Source organism: Dermacentor silvarum, chromosome 10, assembly GCF_013339745.2.
Source record: "Dermacentor silvarum isolate Dsil-2018 chromosome 10, BIME_Dsil_1.4, whole genome shotgun sequence".
Lineage (NCBI taxonomy): Eukaryota > Metazoa > Arthropoda > Arachnida > Ixodida > Ixodidae > Dermacentor > Dermacentor silvarum.
The window spans coordinates 15,445,059-15,469,720 of NC_051163.1; the positions used below are offsets into that span (position 1 = coordinate 15,445,059).

General features: G+C 47.5%; 1 protein-coding gene and 1 long non-coding RNA gene across 3 annotated transcripts in view; one reads left to right on the forward strand and one right to left on the reverse strand.

Annotated features, from left to right (window-relative positions):
* Positions 1 to 442: 442 nt before the first annotated feature.
* Positions 443 to 24,662, forward strand: part of LOC119465806 (adenosylhomocysteinase-like 1) — a 286,195-nt gene continuing 261,975 nt past the window's right edge. Inside the window, exons 1-2 of one of the 2 annotated variants that reach the window (XM_037726270.2) lie at positions 443 to 808; positions 21,400 to 21,528. In XM_037726270.2, the coding sequence (XP_037582198.1) occupies positions 680 to 808; positions 21,400 to 21,528 (258 nt within the window). In that variant the 5' untranslated portion in view covers positions 443 to 679. The remainder of the gene's footprint in view (positions 809 to 21,399; positions 21,529 to 24,662) is intronic. The other variant, XM_037726275.2, reaches the window with a different exon arrangement.
* LOC119465810 (uncharacterized) overlaps positions 13,169 to 24,662 on the reverse strand; it is a 57,483-nt gene continuing 45,989 nt past the window's right edge. Inside the window, exon 3 of the long non-coding RNA XR_005194924.2 lies at positions 13,169 to 18,609. This is a non-coding gene — a long non-coding RNA (uncharacterized LOC119465810). The remainder of the gene's footprint in view (positions 18,610 to 24,662) is intronic.

Consider the following 24,662-nt stretch of genomic DNA (forward strand, 5'->3'; position numbering starts at 1 on the left):
TAAGCTTGAGTCGCAGGAAGTGCAAAGTACTTACCGCTGACACCTTCGGGGGCAACACATCCGAACCGTTGCGGATGGTGAAGCGACGCTCAGGCCCGAACAAAGGGCATTATCGCCGCTCGCCCAAGTTTGAAAACGGCTTTCGGCTCGCTCGACAGCCGTCAGCGCCTTTCTCGCGTTCCCAAATGGTAACGGTGCGCGTCAGGTGAGTTCCGTTTGCAAATTTTTCGAGTGTTTCTCTTCTACTGCATGCTAATTTCAAGCAGGCCAGGAAACAACGCACGCACACACATGCGGCGGCAGCGGTTTCTTCGTTTTGAGGGAGAGAGAGAGTGGCGGTGTGGGTGAGGAGGTTTAAGGAGAGGCAAAGAGGCGTGGCGTGCGAGAGAGAAATAAATGAGCGAGAGAGGGGCAGACCGACCTTTTTTCTATTTCTCCTTTTCGTCGCGTTCGGAGGCGAGCGCATTTTGCGGAGCACCGGCCGTTGTCGGAGTGCGATGGTGGACGTCCCGAGCTTTGACCAGGCCAGTGAGGACCCCAGAAGCGGTCATTAACCCTGCAACTAGAAACCTCGCACTTTCTCTCCGCCGTGTGACCGTAGTTCCGTTCGCGTGCCAGGGGCAACCGTTATTTTGGCCGGCCGACCGGAGACTGCCTGGAGGAGCAAAACCGACGCAACATGGCCGACGTTGTGGAGTCAACTCGCTTCGAAGTGGAGCTCCAAGATTCGGCCGGCCTGATTTCCAAGCAGGCTGGCTCACCCTACATCAGGGACCGTAAGGCCATCGACGGTTCGAGCAAACCCAGGGTAAGCAACCGTCGGTCCGCGACGGATCGTTGCTCAGCGAGGGTTGGAAACTCGGACAACGTGCCGTGAAACAGCCTTGCACGCCGCTCGCTCGCTGGTCCTCGGCAAATTGTGCGTGTGTGTGTGTGCGCGTGTGTTGTGCATTTGCATTTGCCTTTCGCCGTCCGTCAGATGTCCACGGTGCCTGGGTTTCTTGGGCGAGCGACCCCTTCGACCCGCGTACCTTTGACGGGCGGCAGTGTGGTTTCGCCGCGGTCTCCCCCTCGTTTTCGATGCGTGCAACGTAGCGATGCGTCAAAGCCGTCGTGCGGTATGAATGACAAGCGCCGTTAGCGTGGCTGGCGCCCACGATCTTCACGAGCGGGAGTGTGTCTGGGCGCCTGCCCAGTGCGTGGTGGTTTTTCAGTATTACGTGGTCGTGCTGGTACTACTCTAGGAGGTGTTGGTACAACACGGCCGGCCACCGTAACGGACGTCCCCATGAGCCATTCGCCGCGCCTTCGCGGCAGCGTGTATTGCATTGCATGCTGCTCTGTCTGATTGCGGTCACTTTGAAACCGAGCACGTCAGTGTGTGGGTGTGTTGACTCGCACGACGCCGTCTGTCGCGGTTACTTTGAAACTGAATGCACCCGTTATGTATGTGTGTGTGTGTGTCTGTGTGTGTGTGTGAAAGAGGCAGAGAGCGCAGACTTCTCGACACCACCACGGTATCGCTAAAGAGATAGTGCTAAAGGAGTGTGAAAGAAGGAGGTGTTCAGAGGAAGAAAATCAAAAGCATTATCAAGTGGCGGAGACATTGGATATTTTTTAATTTATTTTTATTTGCCTCGCGAGCGAGCGGCTTGTGCGCATCGGTTGTGGGTATAGTGTATTTCACCGGCAGCAGGCGACGTTGCGACACCTTGTGACAGACACAATAAAGGCTGTGCTGAAACTTGCCCGCTTCTTGCGCCTTCTATTTCTACACCGTCTCTTGCGCCATGTAAGCTTTAGCTTTTAATTTTGACTTACCGGCACGTGGGACAAGTTTCGACAGTGGGATGTGTCGAATGTTAACTGCACCGGGTACGAGCTGCCGGTTCGTTTGCATCGTTTTTACTCTTTTTATTATTACTTTTTTGTATGTCTGTGTGTCTGGAATGATAGGCGTGTGGGAAAAACGTGGGCGCGTCAAGCGCTTTATTGATGTTTTGTCTAGGAGTTTGTTTTCGTTTTGTACGCGTTTTTATTGCAGATTGACGATCGTCGGTGTTGTCACGTGGCAAAAAAAAAAAAAAAAATCGTGCGAGGGCAGTAAATGGGGCCCAAGGCTGTTGCGCAGCACACGTTTAAAATGCGCGCACATGGGTGCCGGTGACCGGTGCTTGGCACAAGCTCACGTTAGTCACTTTCCTTGTTCATTTCACAACAAAAAATATTCTGGCATACGAGGGAAAGGCATTAAAAGTATTCCACGATGCAGCAACACGACTTGCGTAAACGTATTTATTATAAACTTTATTCATGATGTAAACCACGTATAAGTGCATCGTTCTCTCCGACAAAGATGGCAGGTTCTAGAAGCTCACGCCCGATATTCGAAATGGTTCCGAGAAAACACGTGACGCAAGAAAACATTTGAGGCCGGAAATGTGATGCTTCCAATACTGTGTCGGGAATAACCCATGCTCCGCGTCTTCCCTAAAGCTCCCTAAAGTGGAACCTGTTGCAAGCAGCAGGTTTCGAGATACGGTGTGTTTAGTTGCTGTACACTCTAAAAAAAAGTTTACACCCTTTGGGCCGTATCTTGTTCTCAAACAGTAATAGTCATCTGTCTTGTCCGCATTTCCTTTCTTTAACGCTGCGAGCCCGGTACTTCCTAGTCACGAAAGGCTTGCGCGTTATCAGCGTGACAGCATTCTTGACAGGAAAGTAGCGAGCGCTGAGTTTTTAAGAAAGGAAACACTAGGCAGATGACGATTATCGTTTGGGGACAAGATACGACCCAAAGGGTGTAAACTTTTTTTAGAGTGTACTTCCTCATCAGCCTATATTGTGTACTTACATTGCTCCAAAGAGCTTCCCCTCACAACACGCACACACTTATTGTTATTATGATAAAGCGCTGATTCAATGTTCTTCAAACATCGACTACGTTATGTTCGGCTGGACATAAGGAGGCCTCCACGCCCCATACCTGTTTTCTTGAATATACAATATAGACTCGTGTAAGAGCCGCACCCGCAACTTTGCAGCCCGAAATTTTTGGGGGAAAATTACCATCGCTGAAGCAATCTCATTCCGTGCCCCGATGCCGTGCGTGTGCATCGGCGAACCTTTTGGTTTGGTCACGTGTAAGGGCCGCACCTTGTTAAAATTGTGGGGAAAAAAAAATAAGTCCGGCCCTTACACTAGTCTATATGGTAGGTCTTGAATTTTAACAGTATCCGCAGAAAACGCAGCTCCTCTTGGCGTTCAAATAGATATAAAAGCACGCGCACGTAAATTTCCCGTATTTATTATACGTGGGAGCTGTCGACGTTCGGGCCATTGCTGTGGTAAGTCTTTGGAAATTGATGCATCACAGACAGCCTCAGTGGAATCCGTGTCAGTTCAATAGGGGTGACATCGCAACACAAACAATGCAATGTAGAACAGCACGTGGGCTAGCAATGTCTCGCCTTCTGTTTATCGTTTTGTTTGCGCTACGGTGACGTCCTATATAGATATGGGTGTACGAGTGGTGATACTCTCGAATCGAACACGTCGATATCACGAACCCGTACACAACGAAGTAGATGTAAAATTTATCCCGCCAATATCAGCTATTCAACGAATACATGCTTATAACGAACATCAGATATAAGGAAGGTTAAAAATTAAACTGGGCTTTTACGTGCCAAAACCACGATTTGATTATGAGGCACACCGTAGTGGGGGACTCCCGAGTTAATTTTGACCACCTGGGGTTCTTTAACTTGCACCCAGTGCACGGTACGTGGGTGCTTTTGCATTTCGCCTCCATCGAAATGCGGTCGGGATTCGATCCCTCAACCTCGGGCTTAGCAGCGCAACACTAATGTTGAATTCCAATGGCGGAGCCGGAGCAGCCAACGGACTCCGCGAGCGAGCATTCGACTCTGGCGCAGAGCAACGCCTCCAAATCCGCGAGTGGAACACAACCTGCGCCGCCGGAGCAAGGCGGAAGCGGAAGTTCTATCCTTCGGGCGCTGAGTTACCCAGGATACCTTGCGTGTTGTCATTCCCTTCCGCTGTTTGCTCACAGCACCACCGCACCGGTCACTTGTCTATTCCGCGCCGTTCACCTGCTGCTTAAAAGTGCGGAATGGATATCTCGCCAAGCGCGCAGCAGATTTTGTCTGCTATGGTGAGCACACAGTATGCGGACAAATATGGTAGGCGTCTAGCCGACTACTTTGGGCCTCATCGCGGGAATGCGGAACATCCTTCAAATTTCCGCTCGTAAGTGGCAGTTTCAGCGTCGCTGTTACTCTCCGAGAAATCGCTCGTGTCGGAACTTGAGCTTTCCGACTCGGAGCTGTCGCTGTAGAGTAGCAAAAGCAATGCCGCACGCTTTGCCGAACTATCCGAGTCGCGACAGGTGGCGCCCCCCAGCAGACAAACGTTGTAAAGGAAATGCGTCACGCAGAGTTCCGGTCCACTCCGCCTATTTTGGGGAGCATCTTTTCCTGCTCCACGGAGTGACTCCCGCTCTAAATCCACTCCGACTCTCTCATTGGAACACTTTACTCCCGCCCTCACTCTGTCATTGGAACAAACTTGCTCCGAAACGAGCAGAAAAACTTGCTCTGACTCCGCCATTGGAATTCAACATAAAGCCACTACGCCTCCACGGCGGGTACATAAGCAAGGTATTTTCGTGTCGGTTGAACTTAGTTTGAAAGAAGTTCGACTGTATTCGAGAAAAGAAAGTGCCTTCGAGTGTTGAATAGAATACCGAATATTTCCCGATCTCTAACCATAATTGGGCAGGAACCGTCAGGTGTTCATCGTATAGACAAGTGATAGCCTCCCGGTAGACTTGCTGAGATAAGCTGCTGGGGAGAGCTTATTGATTAATGCTCTGAGGCATGTGGGTCCTGTAACTTTGTTCATTATCGTATCCAGACTTAATTTACTATATTGACACGATATCTTTAAGGGTCCCGCGTCGCAGAACATCCGGCGTTGGCGGAAATAATAATCCCGAACTACCCCGACCGGGCAGGCCCTTCGCGTGACGCAAGGCGTTAGTGAACAAAAATTGAATTTCTCGAAGTAAAATCAGAAAAATCGTGAAGTACGATTGAACTACAACCTACAGACGTCGTCGAATTGTAATTTGAATATAAGAGAAGAAAGCCTGATTCGCCTCCAGGGCTTACGGGTGCTGCACCTATAGGAACACGCTATATGTGCGCCACTCTTAGTAACACACTGTACGTCAACATGCCGTTTAATTCGGTTAGCGGCACTCGCCGTGTTTGCTTAGTGTCTATGGTGGGCTGCTAAGAACGCCATACCCCCGGAGGGGCACTGTGTGCGGAGGGCGAGCGAAATCAAATAAATTGTTTTGGATAGTCGAACCTCGGTATAACGAAGTTGTACTTGCAGAGAAAAACTTCGTTATATCGTTAATTCGAAGTTTCGTTAATTCAATAGAACTGATATCGGGAAATAAAAATAGTTCATTACATCGCGAATTTAGTTAGTTCGTTATGTCGAGGTTCGATTGTATTTGCTTTCGAGGTTTAGGGTTATTGCCTGTTGCGCGAGTGCGCTTCTTATACGAGTCTATGTATACAGTGAAGAGTTGTACGAAAACTCGTCCGGTCAGGTAGCAATGTTAGACAAAACACAAATCGAGGCGTAAGTGAAACATAAGGTGTCTAAGTGACGATGACGGTTAGGTCTATTGCGTTGTGAGCAACGAGCCTGCATGGGTTCCAATCGGCAAATAATTACCTTTGATACCCCTGTCACACGGGCACTCAAAAGTCTTTTGAGCAAAAAGACTTCTCCCGAGAAATAGTTTCACATAACACGACAGGGAGCGATCTGTTTTTCAGAAGCGGTCTTTTCTGGAAGAGGATCGAGTTCTCCGATCTCCTCTACGGCCGAAAAGGAGTAGCCGCGAAACCAGTAGGCGCCAGCAATTATCAAATATTAAAGAAAATAAGCAAATGCGCAATTTTCTGTCGCCTAGGCTCATCATGAAAAATAATTTGATGTCTCGCAGAAGGTGTAATAAACCGAGTGACGCTAGAAAAAGAAACCCATTGTTGCCAGACAAGCATGTGCACTTCCCTAGTTCTGCAAACACTCTTTAAACTACTACAACAAATCTTTACATTAATGTTTCTTAATCTGGCGTTGTTATAAATTTATTTGAAAAACGCGTAATACAATAAGTTTTCACTTTATATTTCGAGATACATCAGTGTATTTTGGCCGATTTTGTTTCGAACGCTAGCGCCACGCTTTCGGTAGCGTGTCCAGAAGGAAACACTAACAGGAGATAATCGGCACCGTTTGTCTGCTGCGCAACACCTCTTCATTCAAGTCTTTCAACTTGGTAAAAGACGGCCTGCGTAAAATAGTTTTGCGTGCCCGTGTGACAGTGGTATTATCATTGGCTAGAAAAGTTATTTTCTTTATTATTTTTTATTTTTTTAATGCGCCGTTGATAATTAGGCAAATCAGAAGTGGATTTGAATGGACAGCTTAGAACGCCTTACATTACGTTGCATTACATGCACAGAGTGCACCGGTGGTATAGTAAGTATAACGCGATCTTGCGCGCGACAGCGACGCGATGGAGATGGCTGTCGCGTTCGCTCGTCGCCTACAAGTCGTACCGCACGCGAGCGACGGCTTTCAGCGACGTCTCCCCGGTGTTGCCGATATGAGGGCAGCAAATACGCGCCGAAACTGGCGTGACGCGTGCCTTTATTAATTTACGTTGATGTGTTTTACTGTAAAGAGCAGCATAAATATTTCTAAAGGTCTTGCACTAGGTTCTTATCCTTGCACGTATCAAAATTTAGTCGTTCGCTCGTTCCGTGCGACAATCGGTAGTACTTGACTGATGTATGAACATCCTGTTCCGGCTTCGCGTTATTGGCTATAGTCGCCATACTACTTACGGGCGACGAGCGACGAATTCTAGACTTCTAGAACCGAGCGATCGAGCGACAAGAACGAGCGATCTTCTCGCGCGACGGCCCGTTTCGTCGTTCGTCGCCGACGCGCACAAAATCGCTCTCATGTGGTTTGGGCTTTAGAGTTACAGAATGCATGCGTTGAAAAAGTGGAGTTGGGCAGATCACGTGACATCACATGGCACGCACAGAGCGCACAGAGGGTTTATTAGTTGCGATGCGGTGCCAAGCGAAGAGGAGGGAACGCAGTCGAGAATGGCAGAGGACGGGGCTATCTGTGTGAGATCTGTGATAAGATTACAGAATTTTGCGTGCACATAATACGCAGTCCGCTGACACAAGACATGGGTGATTGGAGATCGCTGGGAGATGCCTTCGTCCGGCAGAGAAAGTAAAAATAGACTGATGATGGTGATTATTAGCTTTTGTAACGTTATTACGAGCATCGTGTAACGGGACACAACGCACGAAAGAACGAGACGACGACAGGCGCTCACTTCCAGCTATCCTTTTATTGGCAATCAAACTCGTATATGCGTACCTCGCGGGCTGACGTCACGCATAAAGAAACAAGTCAGCAAGAAGGAATAAGGAAAGTCTTGCCGACTTGTTTCTTTATGCGTGACGTCAGCCCGCGAGACATCCGTGTAGATATGAGTTATTTGATTACCCATTAAAAGTATATAGTTGCAAATCAGCGCCTGTACTCTTTTTTTTTTTTTTTTGCGTTGTGTCCCGCTACGCGCTGGTTGTAATAATGCATAGCCAACTCGCACAAAGCCACACCTTACTGGTTTGTTGCGTGTCTGTGAATGCGCATGCGCAAGTGTGCATCGAAGCGCACCGCGTGCACTTCTGCTTCACGAATGCGAAAATACCGTGCCACTTTGGTGGAGGCAAAGCGGAAAGCAGTGTTTTGTCTTTTCCCCCTTTTTTTTTTTTTCGCCAGTCTCGTGGGTGAAACACGCAGTGGAAGTATATAAGAGCAGAAGCAGTCATTCGAAACCTGATGTTTTATTCACCTCGAATTTCATTTGCTCACTTCGGTGTACCCAAGTGTGATATACAGGACGTGCTAGTAAAAAGAAACAGTGGCTTCTGGTTTTATTTACTATTACTTTCTTTTGTGTGTGTGAGACTTCCTTTGATGCTATATCACGAATGCCTGTTTTTGGAAGAGGTACAGCAACTTTTTTCATCGCTTGCGTCTGGAACAGCGAACTGCAAGGACTCATATATCCTTTAGAAGAACGAAGAAGAGAAACAATAAAGCGATAGTTTCTGACAACGCGCGAAAGAAAAATAGGGACTCTCTACGCCACATCGAGGCACACGCGAGCGCAGAAAGTTGTCCCAGGCCTTCCGCCCTTACTGCAGGTTTTACAACGGAATGCGGCAGCAGATGGCTTACGCTGAAGAGTGAATATGGGAGGCGGCGGTCACGTCGTGCATCGATATGGTCTACTGACTTTTGCCCAAACGCACACTGCCACCGTCTCTGGTGTGTGGCAAACACACTGCCACCGCCTCTGCCATGTAGGGTGAGGCTATCGACGACCCTTGCCGGCGCTAGGCGTCGCTACCAATGCCATGTCTTAGTGACACTAACGTAGCAGACGACACACACACACACAAAAAAAAAAAAAAGAAGAAAAAAGAAAAAGTGCTGTGGAAAATCAGGTCAACCAAGTTTCGAGCGGGGGCGGCGGGTGGCAGAAGGGCGATTTCTTTATTACAAAACGGCTAGCAGCGTAGCATTCGCGTTGCTGCTGCTGCTTTAATGCTGTTTGTATTTTTTTTTCGCAAGCTGCGAGATTACTAGAAGGCCACAAGTACGCCAGCTGCTACAGTTTTATTACTGCCGCTATAATTTTTTGTCAGCAGCGACATTGTTAGAAATGCACAGAAAGCACGCCAGGAGGCACTTTATATCTGTAGCCACTAGGCTCCCTTGTAGCCAGCCACTAGAGTTGCTGTTACGCTCCTTTAGAGTCAGTCGGGGACAAAACATAAATGGCACCTGCCTTGGTTGCTCAGTGGCTATATGGTGTTGGGCTGTTGAGCACGAGGTCGCGGGACCGAATCCCGCTCACGGCGGCCGCATTTCGATGGGGGCGAAATGCGAAAACACCCGTGTACTTAGATTTAGGTGCACGTTAAAGAACCCCAGGTGGTCGAAATTTCCGGAGTCCCCCACTACGCCGCGCCTCATAATCAGATCGTCGTTTTGGCACGTAAAACCCCCGATAATTTAATTTTTAAAACATCAATGGCGCCCTCTGACCTATTTCGGCCGACGGCCGCCTCCTATAGCAGATCATTCGTTAGGCACAAAGGTTTATGCAAGAGGCTATGTCAGTGGTACTTATATTCTATCTATACACGACAAGGATAAATTACTAATTTCCTCTCGGAACGCTGCGCAAAGAACTTACGTTCCACGTTTACAGCCCAGCGAAAGCAGTGATTTCACAGCTAACGTTTGACGACAACGAAAGCGCAAAAACCCTTCGTTGTTAGCGAATTTTCTTATTAGCGGTCTGTCATAATTCTGTGGCGTATAAACGGGACGTCGCAGCTCCCGTGTATCATATCAAATATTGATTGCATGAGTGCTTTCCTCTCGTAATCGCAGTTGAACCGAAGCTGCAGCCTCTTGTCGAGATAGCGCTTCCATCACTTCAGACAGATGAATAGAACTATGTATGCGTAACCACGAAATATCCGTCAGCTTTCGCTGCACTTTATTAGGAATAGCATTGTGCGCAAAACGCATTTGCTCATTCGTAATTGTGAATGAAGAGTACTTGAACTCTCCCTTTGTGTGTGGAGAACTCGTGATGAAAAAAAAAAAAATGTTACTGTGTGTCAGGTGACGTTTGTACAAATTACCTTGTGGTTATCATTTTGATTGTGCCGAGATATATAATATATTGTACTCTCGCTTTGTCGAAGCAGGGCTGGTGACTGCTCAAGCTCTCAAGGAGCGACTTTCTCGTTAGTCTATTGTGGTTGTATATTCGGTAAGAAAAAAAAAAAAGAAATCCTTATTGCACACTATATTGAGATCTTGGTGTACGCAAGAAGACAGAAAGAAAAGACATTGACGTCGCAGTGCGGATGAAAGTAATCACGAAAGCAGTGAGTAAAAATAAAATTAAAAAAAAATATTAATATTTGAAGAGGACGGCAAGCACGTGCGCGTATATGCGCCGAGTATTTGTTTCGAGTTGTCGTGAAAACACGGAAAATTGACACACGACGGCAGGTGTGAGGAACCACGTAGCTCATGTCGGTGAAGAAGAACAAACAAAAGGTTCATTGTGGAATGCCGCGATGCACTCGCACGATTCCAGGTTTTGTTCCTGCGACCGCGCATGCGTGATATGGTCTTTCCGCGTGTGCTGACATCAGGCGGTGGTGAAGCGAACTCAGTGGAAAGCGTTCCACGCCCGGTGGCAAACGGGGCGTTTGTTTTCCCTGCTGGTAAAGCCGGGCGTTGTATACGTACGTGCCCGTGCAACGCGACAGTACAAACGTGCACTTTTTTTATTATTATTGCTTTTACGGGTGTGCCAACGCTTGCGACGATAGCGAGCGTTGACAGCCACGAGCCGGTTGGGGCTTTTTCTTTTTTTTTTTTCTTGCTTCTGTTTGACGGAGAAGCCTCGCACAAACAAAAAAGCGCAGCCCCCTTTGCTCAGCGTCGTGGAAGCCATCCGCGGCCCTTTGCACGATAATTTCGCTCTCTTTTGAGCTGACCAGAACAGGTCCTGTGAAAATAGAGAGCTTAGCGGAGACTTACTAACAGACCGGCGAGGGTCACGCCATTTTAACGGAAAAATCGGAGAACCACTAGAACGGCTCCTCCATTGTCCGCCTATGTGAACGCCCTTCTCTCCCCTTCTTCTCCGTGCGACGCCGACTGAATGGAAGCTTCACGGAAGCATTAGTAGGGCACAATAGGCGAGCCCTGCTCGTTTTTTTTTCTGGAACGCGCAGTCCGTCACAAGATGACCAGTGAAGGCTTGGTTCTGTGGAGAAATTGTTACGGCTGTTGCCTTCCAACGGATAGTCTGTTGACTCAAAGATCAAGTTCGAGCTGCTACACAGGCGGTTTCGTAGGCCGCCGACTCAGTAGTCTATCGAGTCAACGGAGCACCCTACAATTCTATCGAAACCCCGATGGCCTTTGAGCCATAGAGAAAGAAAAAAAAAAACTTTTTTTTGTCTCTATGTTTGAGCAACGGAAGCGGAAACAGCGCCAATGGGCCTTCTCGTTCAGTGTGATCGTACTCACGAATAGAAAAAGAAAAAAATCAAACCAAATGGTTTCAAAAATAGTATATACGAGTGTTATTAATTATTTAATAAAGTATTTTTGCCACCTGAAATGTGCGAACTGCACATACTCTCGACAACAGCGACGTGCTTGTATTCATCGTGCTACAGTTTCGCTACTCAATAACTTAAAAACGAAATATATTTATAACAATGTATAAACAACTTATTAAAATACGTTGCTGCGCTTTTGAGTGGATTTAATATTGTTTAACTTTTGGTGACATGAAAACGACACTAAAGATCCGCAGCGCCACACAATTTTTGCGAGAAACGCCTGAACCACTCAACGGCCTTTCAAGAGTGCCGTGTAGCACCGCCACAACTTCTTTGAATCGATAGAGTTGTGGCGTTTCGAAGGCCGTCGACTGGAACGCCTTCCAAGCGTGCCTGTGTGACACGGGTATTATATACATTTTCCTGCGCGTGTCCCATACTGTGACCGTGCAAGAAATTTTAAGTATTGCCAGGGCCCGGACTTTACACAACGATTCAGTTTTCTCGTTCACACTGTAAGCGCCCTTCGTGATTGGCTCGCGCGTCGCCGTAAGCGCCGCGGGATCGGCCAGTCGGCGCGAGGAGTGATAGGAACAGTGCCTAATCAATGGCATGAAAGCGCTGCGATTCAGCCGATACGAGCACTATTACTGACCGAGGTCTCCAACGCGTCTACAGGTTCCGTAAGCACAAAAATATCATTTAGGGTGGGGCCTGCAAGTTAATATACAGTTATTCGTTATTCTGGCGCGAGCAAAATAACAAGAATAGAAGCCTCGGCATAAGTGAACACACAGAGAGCACAGAAAAAAAAAAAAAAAAAAAAAAACGGTAGCAGGCAGATGTATACATGTGCGCCGTGAACCTATTTGCGCTGTCTACCGTAGATGAATATCGGCGCACCGGTTTAGGTCGACGCCGTGATCTACACTTATAGACAAGTGCCTTGTGAATGAACCAGCGTTATAGCAGAGCATTATAAATAGATCCTGCCTTGGCCTGCTGTAGTTTAAGGAGTATATAGGTATACGTATATATAGATGTCTCGATAGGGCGACTTACTTATACCCTAATTAACTGCTTCCTCTCTGTGCAGGCCATTTCGCGGACCATTTTTTCAATAAATGTATTCTCCCTCTCTCTCTCTCCCCAGAACATATTTGTGCCGCCCTTGGGCCAATTTACCAAAAACAAAATTTTACAGGTTTCGACAGATTACCCTGTATCGTGGAACGACTGGTACATCTTGTATAGTGTATGCATAGATGTTATAGCTTTCAATAAAGTCAAGCAGGGATCTGTGAGGTGGACCTTAAATCCACCGATTGTGGTCCGGTGGGCGACTTTGATACGCCCCCACTTTACACGGGTGTCACACAGCGTACTTTCAATAGCGATCGAGCCCGATAAGAATCGAATTACTCGGTCGCTCAGTTGGCTCATTCGCGCAAGCTGCGCAAGGAAGCCAATCACGGTCGATAAATTAAACCAGATCGGGCTCGATCGTGAAGACGATTCGCGCGACGAAACTTGGCCGTGACGGTAAACGACAGAGAAAGAAGCGAAGGCAAAGAGAAGGGAAGAATGCACAACCAGAGAGCTTTGCCTTCTGTTTGTCCTCGTTTTCTGCGCTCTTTACCGTCGCAAGTCGTCTGGAAGGCCCAGCGGCGCACTCTTTAACTTGGCCTTGTTCGCACATGCTACTGCAGTGTCCCGAGCGAATAGCGGGTGGTTATATAGGCGTTGACACGGTATACACGCGTGGCCGGGGGACTGGCTGAGTTTCCGGGTCTCCTTGAAGACGCGTCTGCGTAGCTGCGGCGAGGAGCCATATATCAAGCCCCCCTCCCCCCCGGAGATACGACCATCCTGACTACTAAGCTGCCGCCACGCGGCGAGAAGGCGCGGAAAGCGGTGGCGACCTTTCGGATCGCCCAATCTTTAGGCCGCCATCAAGGCTGCTTCAGATGATGCGATTTGCGCGGGAAGCGCCAATAACGCGTCACCAAACGGCGGCGTCTACTTCTCTCTCTCTCTCTTTCATTTGCGCGTGCTCTTTCGGAACTGTCGTCTTTGTTAGGGCTCCAAAAGCGGATGTGCGTGCCTGCTAGCCTTTCCTTTCTTTCCTCGTTTTCGATCTGAAGCGACCTCTGCCCTTTCCCCGTCTTTCTCTTCCGTTTCATCTACACTACATCAGCTCGTAAACTTTCTTTTATACTTTCTTTATCGTGCTTATTCTTTTACTCTATCTCGCTAAATCCGCGCAACCTTTCGGGAGCTGTACCTCGCGTCAACCAATCATGGGAGAGCGAGGGTGCACGAATGCGTCGTCTGCTACGCGTCGTCAACAAGGCGTCTGCTTTTGACGACGTTGCAGCAGACGGTGCTGCAAAATGCGCGCCATTACAGTGTTCCTACGCCTCGGTTAATTTCGCGGTTCGTAAGGGAGATTTATCGGGTGAATTACTTGGAGGATAACAAGGACACTTGGTAAGAAACTTGAGGGCAGCGCTAATCGACAGCAAGATGGTGGTTTCGATTATAGCGTGAGCGGTTGTGATATTCTAGTTGATATTAATAGGGCGAAATGGAGCTAATGGTAATGCGTAGAGCAGATAATCGGTGGCCTATTTTGAGTCATATAATGGATGCCAAGAGAACGGAATTGGGTCTTGCGGCGAGATTAGGAAATTTCCGCACGCGTATGATGGAGTCGCCTGGCGCAAGACAGGTGTAATTGGCGATCGCGCGCTCAGGCCTTCGCCCTGCAGTGTACATGAAATAGGCTGATGATGTTGCGACTGCGTGTAGCCTATTATGGGGGAACATTACTATTCATTAATCTGCTCTCGATGCCCAAGGGGTGGTGGCAAAGCACATCTGCGTCGGTCTGACGTTTGTGTTTATCTGTTCGAACCGTTGTGATAAGCGCGTGCATCTTATTGGAACTTTGACATATAGTGTAGCGCACAATGAAAGGACAGGCCGCCCTTGCCGTTCGTTCCCTGTCCTTTGTTTTATTGTGCGCTATACGCTAAGTCAATGGAGAAGGACATGTTTCTGGGCTATAACTGGTGCTTACTTAAGTCAATGGAGCACCAACTTGCCATAATGTTTGCGCTGCTCAATTACTGGAACAGTAATGTATGTGCAGGTATGAGCGACATATCGCCTATAATAGTAACGTTGAGCTGAACAGGTTGTGCGGCTTCCTCTGGCGATGGCAGCCGCAGCAGGCCTCGCAAAAGAAGTGTATATACATGATGATAATTCTAAAAGTTTTATGGAGTATTTAAAAATCGCCTGTGGCAGATAGCATAGTTCTTATCCTTGAGCTGGATTATTCGAAGAGGCGGACATTACTAGCACGAGAAATCGAAACACATATTCAACTAAATTAACGAAAATTAACTTATTAACTTCTCAATTACTTTACGGCGCATATTGCAATTTACGAATTATATCTGGTGAATTGTATCCAGATTTGTCTAATCTTGGCACGTGTTTGTGGCTTCAGACGTTCTTGTTGCGCTTATAACGATTTATCTTTCTATGATTTCTAAGAAATCAAGCTTTTCGTAAACGCACGAAGGCAAGAATTTTCTGCGCGTCTTCTTAATCATTGCAAATTATTGCATTTAATAACGCAATGTTTTCTCCCAGAAAGATCAATTTGCAATGTCACAAAGCCGTTGGAAGCCAGAACAGACGAAGTTTAGCCAAATCCGTCTATATTATACGCACTGTCATTCACATGCATCATCATCCCACGCTGACCGAACCGCCGTAACCGCACCGCCCGTAGACTAGAGCGCCGCATTTCCCCCTGGTGACTTTTATGGGAAACTCCGCGGTCCATATACCACGCCGCGCACGGATTCGAATGTTCGCAGCCTCGCGCGACTCGACGCCATGCATGTCAAGCGTCCACGCGCTCTATAGCTGTTTCTGGCTCGTCGTGGCCATTGGAGGACGCCGTTTGAAAAATGCGCATTTCTTGGGTTCCCCTCCTCTCACGGCCGTTGTGTGGTGCGGTCCCTCCGGTCGCCGGTATGGCGGGACGTTTTACGCAGTCGTACGTGTGTTGCGTGGTATATACGCTGTGTATTGGTCAAGGCGGTGTGTGTGTTACCTCACGGTTCGAGAGACGCCGTCGCCTTGTGCCGTTGTTTTTCTGCAGGTGCCCTGTCCGACGAAAAACAAATGCGCTCGCTTCGCTGGCATACAGCGGCAGTGTCGAAAGCGGAGGCGGCGACCCCTTGTTTTGTCGTCATGGCGCCCGGTTTCGTCAGTGAGCCGTATTCAATAAACGGTTGCGTCTGTGCTGTAGACTGTTCGTGATCATGGATGCAAATTTTCGTTGCATACACGCTGTCTATGTGTGTGTGTTCTTCGTGTATTGTCAGAAGTATGCAGCGCAACTTGGCAATCCATGAGCCGTACTCGTTGTAGCGAAGTGTGTACCGCACCTTGCCTCGCTGTAGCGAACTGTGTCGCACATCTTGCCTTCGTATTGAAATTATATCGGTGCGCTAGCGCGTGATCGTCCGTGACTCGTATACTCAACATCTGACGCTTCTCAAGCTTCCCTTTGCTATCGTTATAACGAATCCGCTTAAACTGTATAGCGCTGCGTATAACTTTCCATGGGACTCCGTTTTGTCGCCGGTTAGCATAACGATGCCAGTCGTGGCTACGGCGCTCTCCTGCTGAGCATAAGGTCGCGGGTTCGATTTCCACCGTGGCGGATCTTGTAACAGAAGCGCATCTCGAAGACCATACGTTTGTGTACTGCAAGTGCCGGAAGCGATTGCGGGAACCGGAAACGCGTCATAGTCGCCATCTTTTGGACATCGACTGTTTAGTTCTAACGTTCAATTATCTCTCTCTCTCTTATGCCTCAGCGACTCCTGACAAAACGCGCCAATCGTAATCGTTTGCAATAAACGCGCTAATTATCGCTCCCGTAATAGAGATTGCCTGAGGGATGCACTTGAGGCGTTGGCAGGTCTTATACCGCCACGAAGCCGCAATAATTATCCTAATGGGTGTGCCGATGATGTACTTCCCGACCACCAAAAATAAAGCGCCGTTGATGACTGCGAACTTCCTGTTCAAACACATTTTTAAGTCACAGAAATAGCCGCCGCGGAGCTGTTCCTCAATGTGATCGCTCGAACCTCCGCGTCTCGGCTCTCTCTCATCCTCGTAGCGAGGAATTCCTGGCTAGGTGCCTGATTCTAGGACTGTGTGCTGTTGGCGGAATATCTCATCTACGTTTTAACGACCGTCGACGACGGTCTCATCTATAGTAGTCGCGCGCGCGTGTGATGCTCACAGCCATATTCCTACCGAATGTAGAGAGTGAGTGAGGGAGCGAGTGAGATAGAGGACTCGTAGGTTGGCGAAGCGCGCCACAAAAGCGATAACCTTCGCTCGAGCAAAAGTGGCGAGAGAGTCGGGATCGAATAAAAGTAAGAAAGCACGAAGTGAAACTCCAGGGAAACCTGTTGAGCGGCCCCGGATGTTCGCATAAAGCGCGCGACCCTCGTGTCTTATTCCGTGGCATGCGTGCCTGGGCACGACATTTTCTTTTTTTATATATATAAGAACATTCTTTAGTTCATTTCTTTTCCCCTTCGCTAACTAGGGGATTGGGAAAAAACGTGCCGTGTAGTCTTCCAGTGCATTTTCACGTTTGCGGTCTTTCCTATGTACACCGTGCGTCAAAATTTTGAAGGCCATTACGCCGCGCGCGGCATCAGGTGTTTGTCGTGCAATGCAGCACAGTACGACCTTACATAACACACAAACAGCGGTGTAAGGTTGTGCGGAGTGAGAGCTCGGATTATGAATGTGCATAAGTTTTAGGACCGTCGGTAGTGGTATTGGTATTGCGAAGGTTATTGCACGAACTTATATAACGTTTTCATTGTGCTAGCTAATTAACACTAGAGATGTTGAATCACATTATGTAACGATAAAGTTATAACGATAGCGTTTTCTCGTGCTCCAATGTCTTAAGGGTTAAAGAAACACTAAAAAGGAGCATCGAGTTAAACTGGATTGATTAACCACACTTCTGGATTTCAAAAGGTGTCGTTTTTACCGAGACAGGAAGTATTGGTAAACCAAGAAAATGAGGCGCCAATTGAAAGGACAAGTGGCGACGCCACACTGAACTACCCGCACTACCCCTTGACAACATTTATTTTAACAGCGCCTGCTCAGGCTTATGTTAGCCCGAGCAGAAGCTAACGTTAGCCAAGCTGTTCAGTGGAAAAAAGGAATTTAACAAACACGATGAAATTTACATCGGTAAGGTATACGGTGTTCGGTTGTCAGAGGTCCGATGACCGCACACCGTAGGTCTTAAAATCGTATCTCGCATCGTGCTTTCCTAACTTTTTTTTTTTTTCGTTGAACGGCTTGGCTAACGTTATCTGGGACACCCTATTATAGTATATCGTTAATTGTAGACTAGTTAGTAGTTCTAAAGATAAAATAAAAAGTGTTGCGCTGCATTCTGAAGGGACGAAGACTCCGCCATAGCGAGTCCTGAAAACCTTTTCGACCCAAAGGCATACGCGAATATACTTCGGATCGAATCACGATGACGTACCGTCGTTGTAGTTTGGGCCCGGAAAAAAAAGAAAACAAAACGAACATAAACACAAACCGTTAAACAAAATAATTCACTCATTACATCCATAACAATTCAAAGCCACCAAATAAAGTGTAACCTAATTGTTTCCATTATAGAGTCTAGAGATAAGCAGATTTCATTGTACCGTGGACTGAGCGTTTGGAGTCGTCTTGCAAGAGTCACATGCAAGAGTCACAAAGAGTGAATCTGTTACCACGACACAGCCACCAGCGGGGGACGTGGGCAGTGCCTCTTTCTATAGACTTGCCCCGCTCTCCTTTAAAGAAGTCCGACTCCAGCCTCGTCAGCTAACGTCGTGTTTATTTTTCTTCGCGCGCATTATTTATAGAAAGTGGGTTACTCGATCGAAATTGGCCGCGCTACGCTACAGATTGGCGAGGTCAAAAGTGAAAGAAGAGGAAAGGGGGGGGGGGGGGGGATCCTAGTTTCGCTCGACCTTTTGCCGCGCTTCTGCATCGCCATCGGTCAATCTACGTCGTCTGCTTCGCCGGCGCCTGCAACGACGTCGTGGGCGTCGTGTCGTCTGCTCTCGCACCGTCAGGGATCTTGTATCCTTGGTGGGCGGTTTTGCGTCACTCCTTGGTCCTAGCCACGGTACTTTCCCGGTGTTGCGGCAGGGGTCGAGTGTGATGCCTGCAAAGTAAGATGACAAGAGACGCAATGCAACTTCAGTGGGCGGTTCCTCCTCTCCCCTTCGTCGCTACGTCTGCGCGCTCGATGGCGCCTGCCAAATTGCCGTTAGGTGGCATCGTTAAACCGTTCAATTGATTCTGTGTGCCAAATGTGCGCGCTTCCATGGTTACGTGCAGCCAAAAAAGAAAAAAAAAAGGACTTCTGTTGCGCTTCTATTTACTTTTTTTGATCGCCAGAAGATGGCGCCATGGTAACGCCATGTGGCGCCACTTAGCGGCAGTGCTGGAAAGCTTGATTCGAAAAGGCGGCGGGAGAGTACTGTACAAGTACGAAGAAACTGAAATTCATCTTTAATTCAAATTTTAAACAAACAAATAGGCGAAAAATTGTAACGCATTGCGGCTCAGCGTATGGCGGTAAAACGTTGCGGGGTTTCTATTCTGGACATTGTCAATTTCCGCCGTATTGTCGAATTTGCCATCTTGTCAGCTCTGATTGGCCCAGTGGGCTGCTACGGCCTTTCTGATTGGCTCAAAATACTGTCATTGCAGAATTAGACAATACGGCGAAATCCGACAGTGTGTTGTAAACGATGCTGGTGCTGTACAAGTTTATCCCCAATTTTCCCGTCGTTAGCTACTTGCGAATTTATTACAGCTACTGACATTTAACTGTACAGTTGCCTAACGACAGATTCAATTCAGTATGTTCCGCCACCATGTCCGTGAGTGGCGCTGGCTAACACTCTCAGGGCTAATCGTGTACACATACACTATAGTGAACTAGAATATATAACATAAATCGAAGATGGTTAGAAGGGGAGACAGTGACAGAGCTTCGCTCATATAATGCAGAGGATGTAGGTTCCACTCCTACCTGGGCAAGTTTTATTTTCGTCCACTTTAATTTCTCTTTTACAGTGAAGAGGGGAGGTCCGCAACCGCATTCGTGCTGCGGCGTGCTCGGTATCAAATGTCAGTCAAAGAACCGCTATATAGGAACGCAACCTGCGTCGGTGTCCCGAATTTTCGCTTTAAAACTATGAATTAAAAGTTACCTTGCGCAAACCTCATTTGAATATAGACAAGCACTTCTCTGCGCGGTTTTATTTCTCCCTTTTCTTTTCTTTCTTTAGCCAGTAATTCGTAATTTTTCTTTCTCGCGTCTTGGAGGTCAGCTATACTTTATCTCACAAGTCGTTTGCAGCGGTGCCGAAGGTACGAGGCGTGCGCATGCGTAATATCCTTGCGCAGCGGAATATAGTTCCAGGCGTAACCGTCTGATTATAGTGGCAGGATTAGAGAGTTTTGTTTTTACTTGGTGCGCGATACGTTACAGCTATACGTGACATGTTGGGACCGTTGCGCATGCACGTCGTATTCGCGAATTCAGCAGCCGCTGAGCAGACGACGTGGCGCGGATGGACACATCTCGAGGGGCATTCGGCCTTCCGATTGGCTAAGGAATCCTGCAGCATCCACAGTGCTGCGAACGGCTTGTGAGATGAGTTATAGAAGCTTGTGCAGCTGCGGCGGTGAAAGCTGACAGCGTGGTCCAGCAATTAACACAGCTTGCATGGAAGCCCCAAAGCGACAGTATGCTCAGGGCATCGGTTATGAATCATCGCTAACAGACAATTAGTACGTCCTAGGAGTGTGGGAAGTAGCTTATACAATTTTGCTGTCTTTGATGTAACAGTTGTTCAGGTTGGCATACATCTACGAATGATTACATGGTGAATATTTTTGCAATTCAATACTACTTCTCAGCCTCCATTGTATGTTCTCTTCATACGATTGTAACTAACAAAAAGTCGAGCTTCTCGGATCCCGTTGTTCTTCTCACTATCTGCGAGACAGCACTTCGTCAGTTTAAACAGGCCTCGCCGTAGTATGGTACGTGAACAGCCGATCGTCCTGGTGATTCACGCTTAGTCGCGAGTGCTATACGTTTAACAGAGAAGTGACACTTCCTGTTAGAGCTAAGTGGCTCAACCTGTTTCTGGCAAGCATAACATGAACTTTCCCCTTTTCTTTCTTTCTTTTTCTCTAAGCCTAACTTCGCAGTGCTGCGAAGTGCATATAATGTATTACAACGAGCCTCGCTATTTTGTACACAAAGTCGTCTGCCATCATAGGAAACATTGTAAGCCTGGAATTCTCTGGGAATTGATCAGTTCTGAAAAAAAAAAAAAAGGTATTTTCACTCCGATCGCTTTGCATCAGGGAAATTGGTACCGACATTATAGTTATGTAGAAGCTGTAGTGGTATGCCCGAAGGAAGCGAAGTTTTCACACGCCCTGCAAATAATCGTGTATTTTGCTGGTTTTGTGAGTTTGGTTCGTGGATATCGCGAAACGCACGACTAAGTCAAATGTGACTGAATCCCACCAGACTTACAGCTTACTGGTACCAGTCGTTAACAATTATGGGCTGACATAATAATTTGGCGAGCTATAAACGCCATTTATTTCCCTTCCGCGTGAACGTCTAATGTCATATACTGTGATGGAATTTTCATGAAAGAACAGTTGGGGAAAATTTCGCGAAATCAGAAGGAGGAGAAAAGACAGGGACGAGGGAAGTTAACCAGGAGAGCGTCTGGTTGGCTACCCTACGCTGGGCGAAAGGAATGGGGGAAAGGTAAAGCATATAAAAGTAATTCTCAGTATTTCTTCTTTTTTCTGCACTCTATATAAGTTGTCATGCCGCATGTATTGTTCACAAACGCGCAGCCCTTGGACGACGCTGCTCATATGTACGCGCTGTTCCTTGTCTGCCCACGTGTAGGAGGACCGGGAAAACAGTTCTCCCGGGGGGCAAGCCGCTGACCTAAGCGGACCGCGCACAAACACGAACACTACTGCGGCAGCCACGGCTTCCACATCAGCGAGCGAGTGGACACCCAGAAACGACCGCGTACGTATTAACACGATTCGTCAGGCGACAAAACGGCACGCGCACTCGCACACGTTGTTCAGCACGAGTGATACTTTTTTTTTTTTTTTGTCCGTGTGTCTCGTCACACTGTCGTTGCCTGCACTTCTGCCTGTTTTGTGTTGAGGTATATACGTGCACGAGATGCAGGGCACACTGCACACGTGACTGGCGACGTAATCGGATCACGTGGGGGCGGTGGTGGCGGTAGAAAAGGGGGGAAATGATGTGGGGGTCATTTGAATGAGCATGTGCAAATTGGCTCAGTAATGGGGATCAGGTCGCAGGAATTAGCATTAGCATTAAAAAGCCCGCAAACACGATCGGCGAGCTTTCTCGCCGGCTTTCGTGGTCGGGCTTCTTTCAAGGTTTGAAAAAGACTTTTGTGTAGCACGTATTGAGCAACAGAAAGCTGGATCGGGAATTTTTCAGGATGCTGTACAATTTTCTCGTTGACACTTTTGATCTGAATACATTGATGTATGTGTACACATGTCAGAATAAACAGTATTTTATTCTGTTTTATTCTATTTGAGCAGTTGATTAATTAATAATTCTGTAATTAGGCGAAATACACAGAAAAATTGCCTGACTTGCTCCAAGCGAGGCAAACAACATTACCTTGGTTCTGTCCAACTACGTGGCATTTGCATTATTTTTAAATTTTGGCACAAATTACGCGGGAAACATGGCATGCTTGAAGAAACCAAGTACAGTTGTTTCGCTCCAAAATCTCAGTGCTGGTTACAATTCAATATTACATGACATCGGCGTGACATCGTGGATTTCAAATTATTTTTTTTTCGCATTTGGGCTGTTGTGACTCCGTAAACGTTCTCGAAACTTGCCAAGTTCAATCAGTGTAGTCCATCTTTACCGATAACGAATTAACTGGGCCCCAACAGACGACGTCAAAATTGATGACGTCATGGTGAACCGGTGGTGGAAATTCAAGGCGGTGTCGTCACCCGTATATAGTATATTTCGTTCTTGCTCCTTTTTTTCGGGCTTACCAAGCCTACTCTCGTGGTAAGTGGCGTTTTGACTGTTGCACGTAGTAGGTGCGGCCTGGGAAATATTGTTTTTATTTCTTTTTTTATGCCCACACTAACTTATGTACGTAGTAGATTAATTTATACTAATACAGCTGAAATTATTTTTCTCTTTAGCGTTTCTTTATTCGTATTCCCTCGCTGGAAGCCGCCTGGTGATGAATTATTCTATACGTAGTGGCACCCCTTTTCGTGTATAGACTCTCCCTTTTCAGCTGCGTTTGTTGACCACACGATGGCGCTGTTCTTTATCTAGCATTCCATGTATCGCGTACATGGAGGCTCCCTATCTAGCATGTGCTTGATGCGGTTAAGCTAGGGAAACGATGGAGCATGTTCTATTAGAATGTGAAGATATCTGCCCAGCGGTCGATTTAGTCTCCCCTGGCCTCCTTGAAGCCCTTGGGTTCAGCGAGAGCAGGGGAAAGTAAACATGTTCGCAGTAGAGATTAGCAAGAGGCGATTGGAAGATTGGTGGAAGGAAAGTAGGGAAACGACAAACAACGGAGGCGTACAAAAACAAAGTTCCCAATAGGGGTTCAGAAAGTTTTGGTGATGGGGATTCTTCGTGTTTTTTGCTTCTTTTTTTGATGACAGGTGGGGCATTAGGTAATATAATAACAAGAGCTTGGTGGCGCAACCCACCGCCCCGTTCCAAAGGAAACGCTCCTAGCATCCATCCATCCATCCCGCCGCGTTGTCCTTAATACGTAATTTTCTTTTTAAAAAAATGGAGGGAGGAAGCGGGGAATTGGAAACCTGAACAATGGTGCGCTGCACGAAAACCCACTATTACTGAACATCACCATCATGCGCGTGATGCGTTCGCTACATGAGAGCGTTCGTAATGAGTGGACTATCGACGGAGACCGAACAATGGGACGAACGTTCTTTGTCCGAAAAGCAGTCTGTAATAGAACTTAGTTTCTTCAACGCGTACCCGATAACTGCAGTTTGTTGTGGCTGTTCTGCATACGCTAATCACCGATAAGGGTAGACGCTCGGCCTTATTGGTATAACAAAGTAACAATGTAAATCGCTTGAAAAGTACGAGGACGAAAGAGGATGACACAGCATCAGGTCTATAGTGCTGAGTCCTCCTCCTCTATTTTCAAGCGCCTTGCTTTTGTTACTATACTCATCACTATAGACGTATATGAAGACCCGAGATAAAACAAGCATGTGCGTATACACAAACGCCCGTTATAACGAACGCACTTGCTTAAGTATGCTTAAAGGAGCGGTCTTTAAGCATGGTATTTAAGCAATTGCAATTTTCAATTTAGGAACTCAAGAGTTCGGGACATATAGAAGACGCACAGTGTGAATTCGTTATAACGTTATTCGTTGTAACTGGAGTCCGCACGTCTTTGTTTTATCTGCGACACGGCGCCAAAGCCCGGATACTTCTGTGGATTCATTTCAAGCAGTGCATAGACAAGACAGGCGAGGACGATTAAGGAAGAGCAGAGGGCAGCGATCGTCCTGCGTTTTTCCTTATTCGTAATCGTCCGTTTGCGCGCTGCTTACAAGGGATCCCTTCCAACTTACCCGTTTCACAACTTTCTCTATTCCTGTTCCCTGCCGCTGTGCCATTTGCTTGACCGGCACGGTGCTTAAGCCCGTAATAACGGGGAGTTCGTAATAGCCGGGATTTGTTACGAGTGTCTGACTGTATGTTTCGGCAGATGATAATCAGCATTCGAAGTACCCAATTGCTGTATAGCTACGATGATATGGTGAGAATCGGCGCATTCGGTCACGGTGGCCGAGTTGCTGGCAGCTGTTGACGTTCGGCTGCCGAGCAGGAGGTCGCGTGTTCGAATTCCGGCAGCACCGGCCGTATTCCGATGGAGGAGGGGCGAAGTTCGGAAACGATAACCGATCGCCCTGGATTTGGTCAAAATCGACGTGTATCCCTGCACTATAAGACGTTTTTCATAGCCCTCGTGCTTGTTTCTTTGCGACGGTAATTCAGCCCCATCAGTCAAATCATCAGTCAGCGAGCGTGGCATTAGTCTAGCAAAAATTATATATCGGGAGAGCACTGGACTGGAAGCCTGC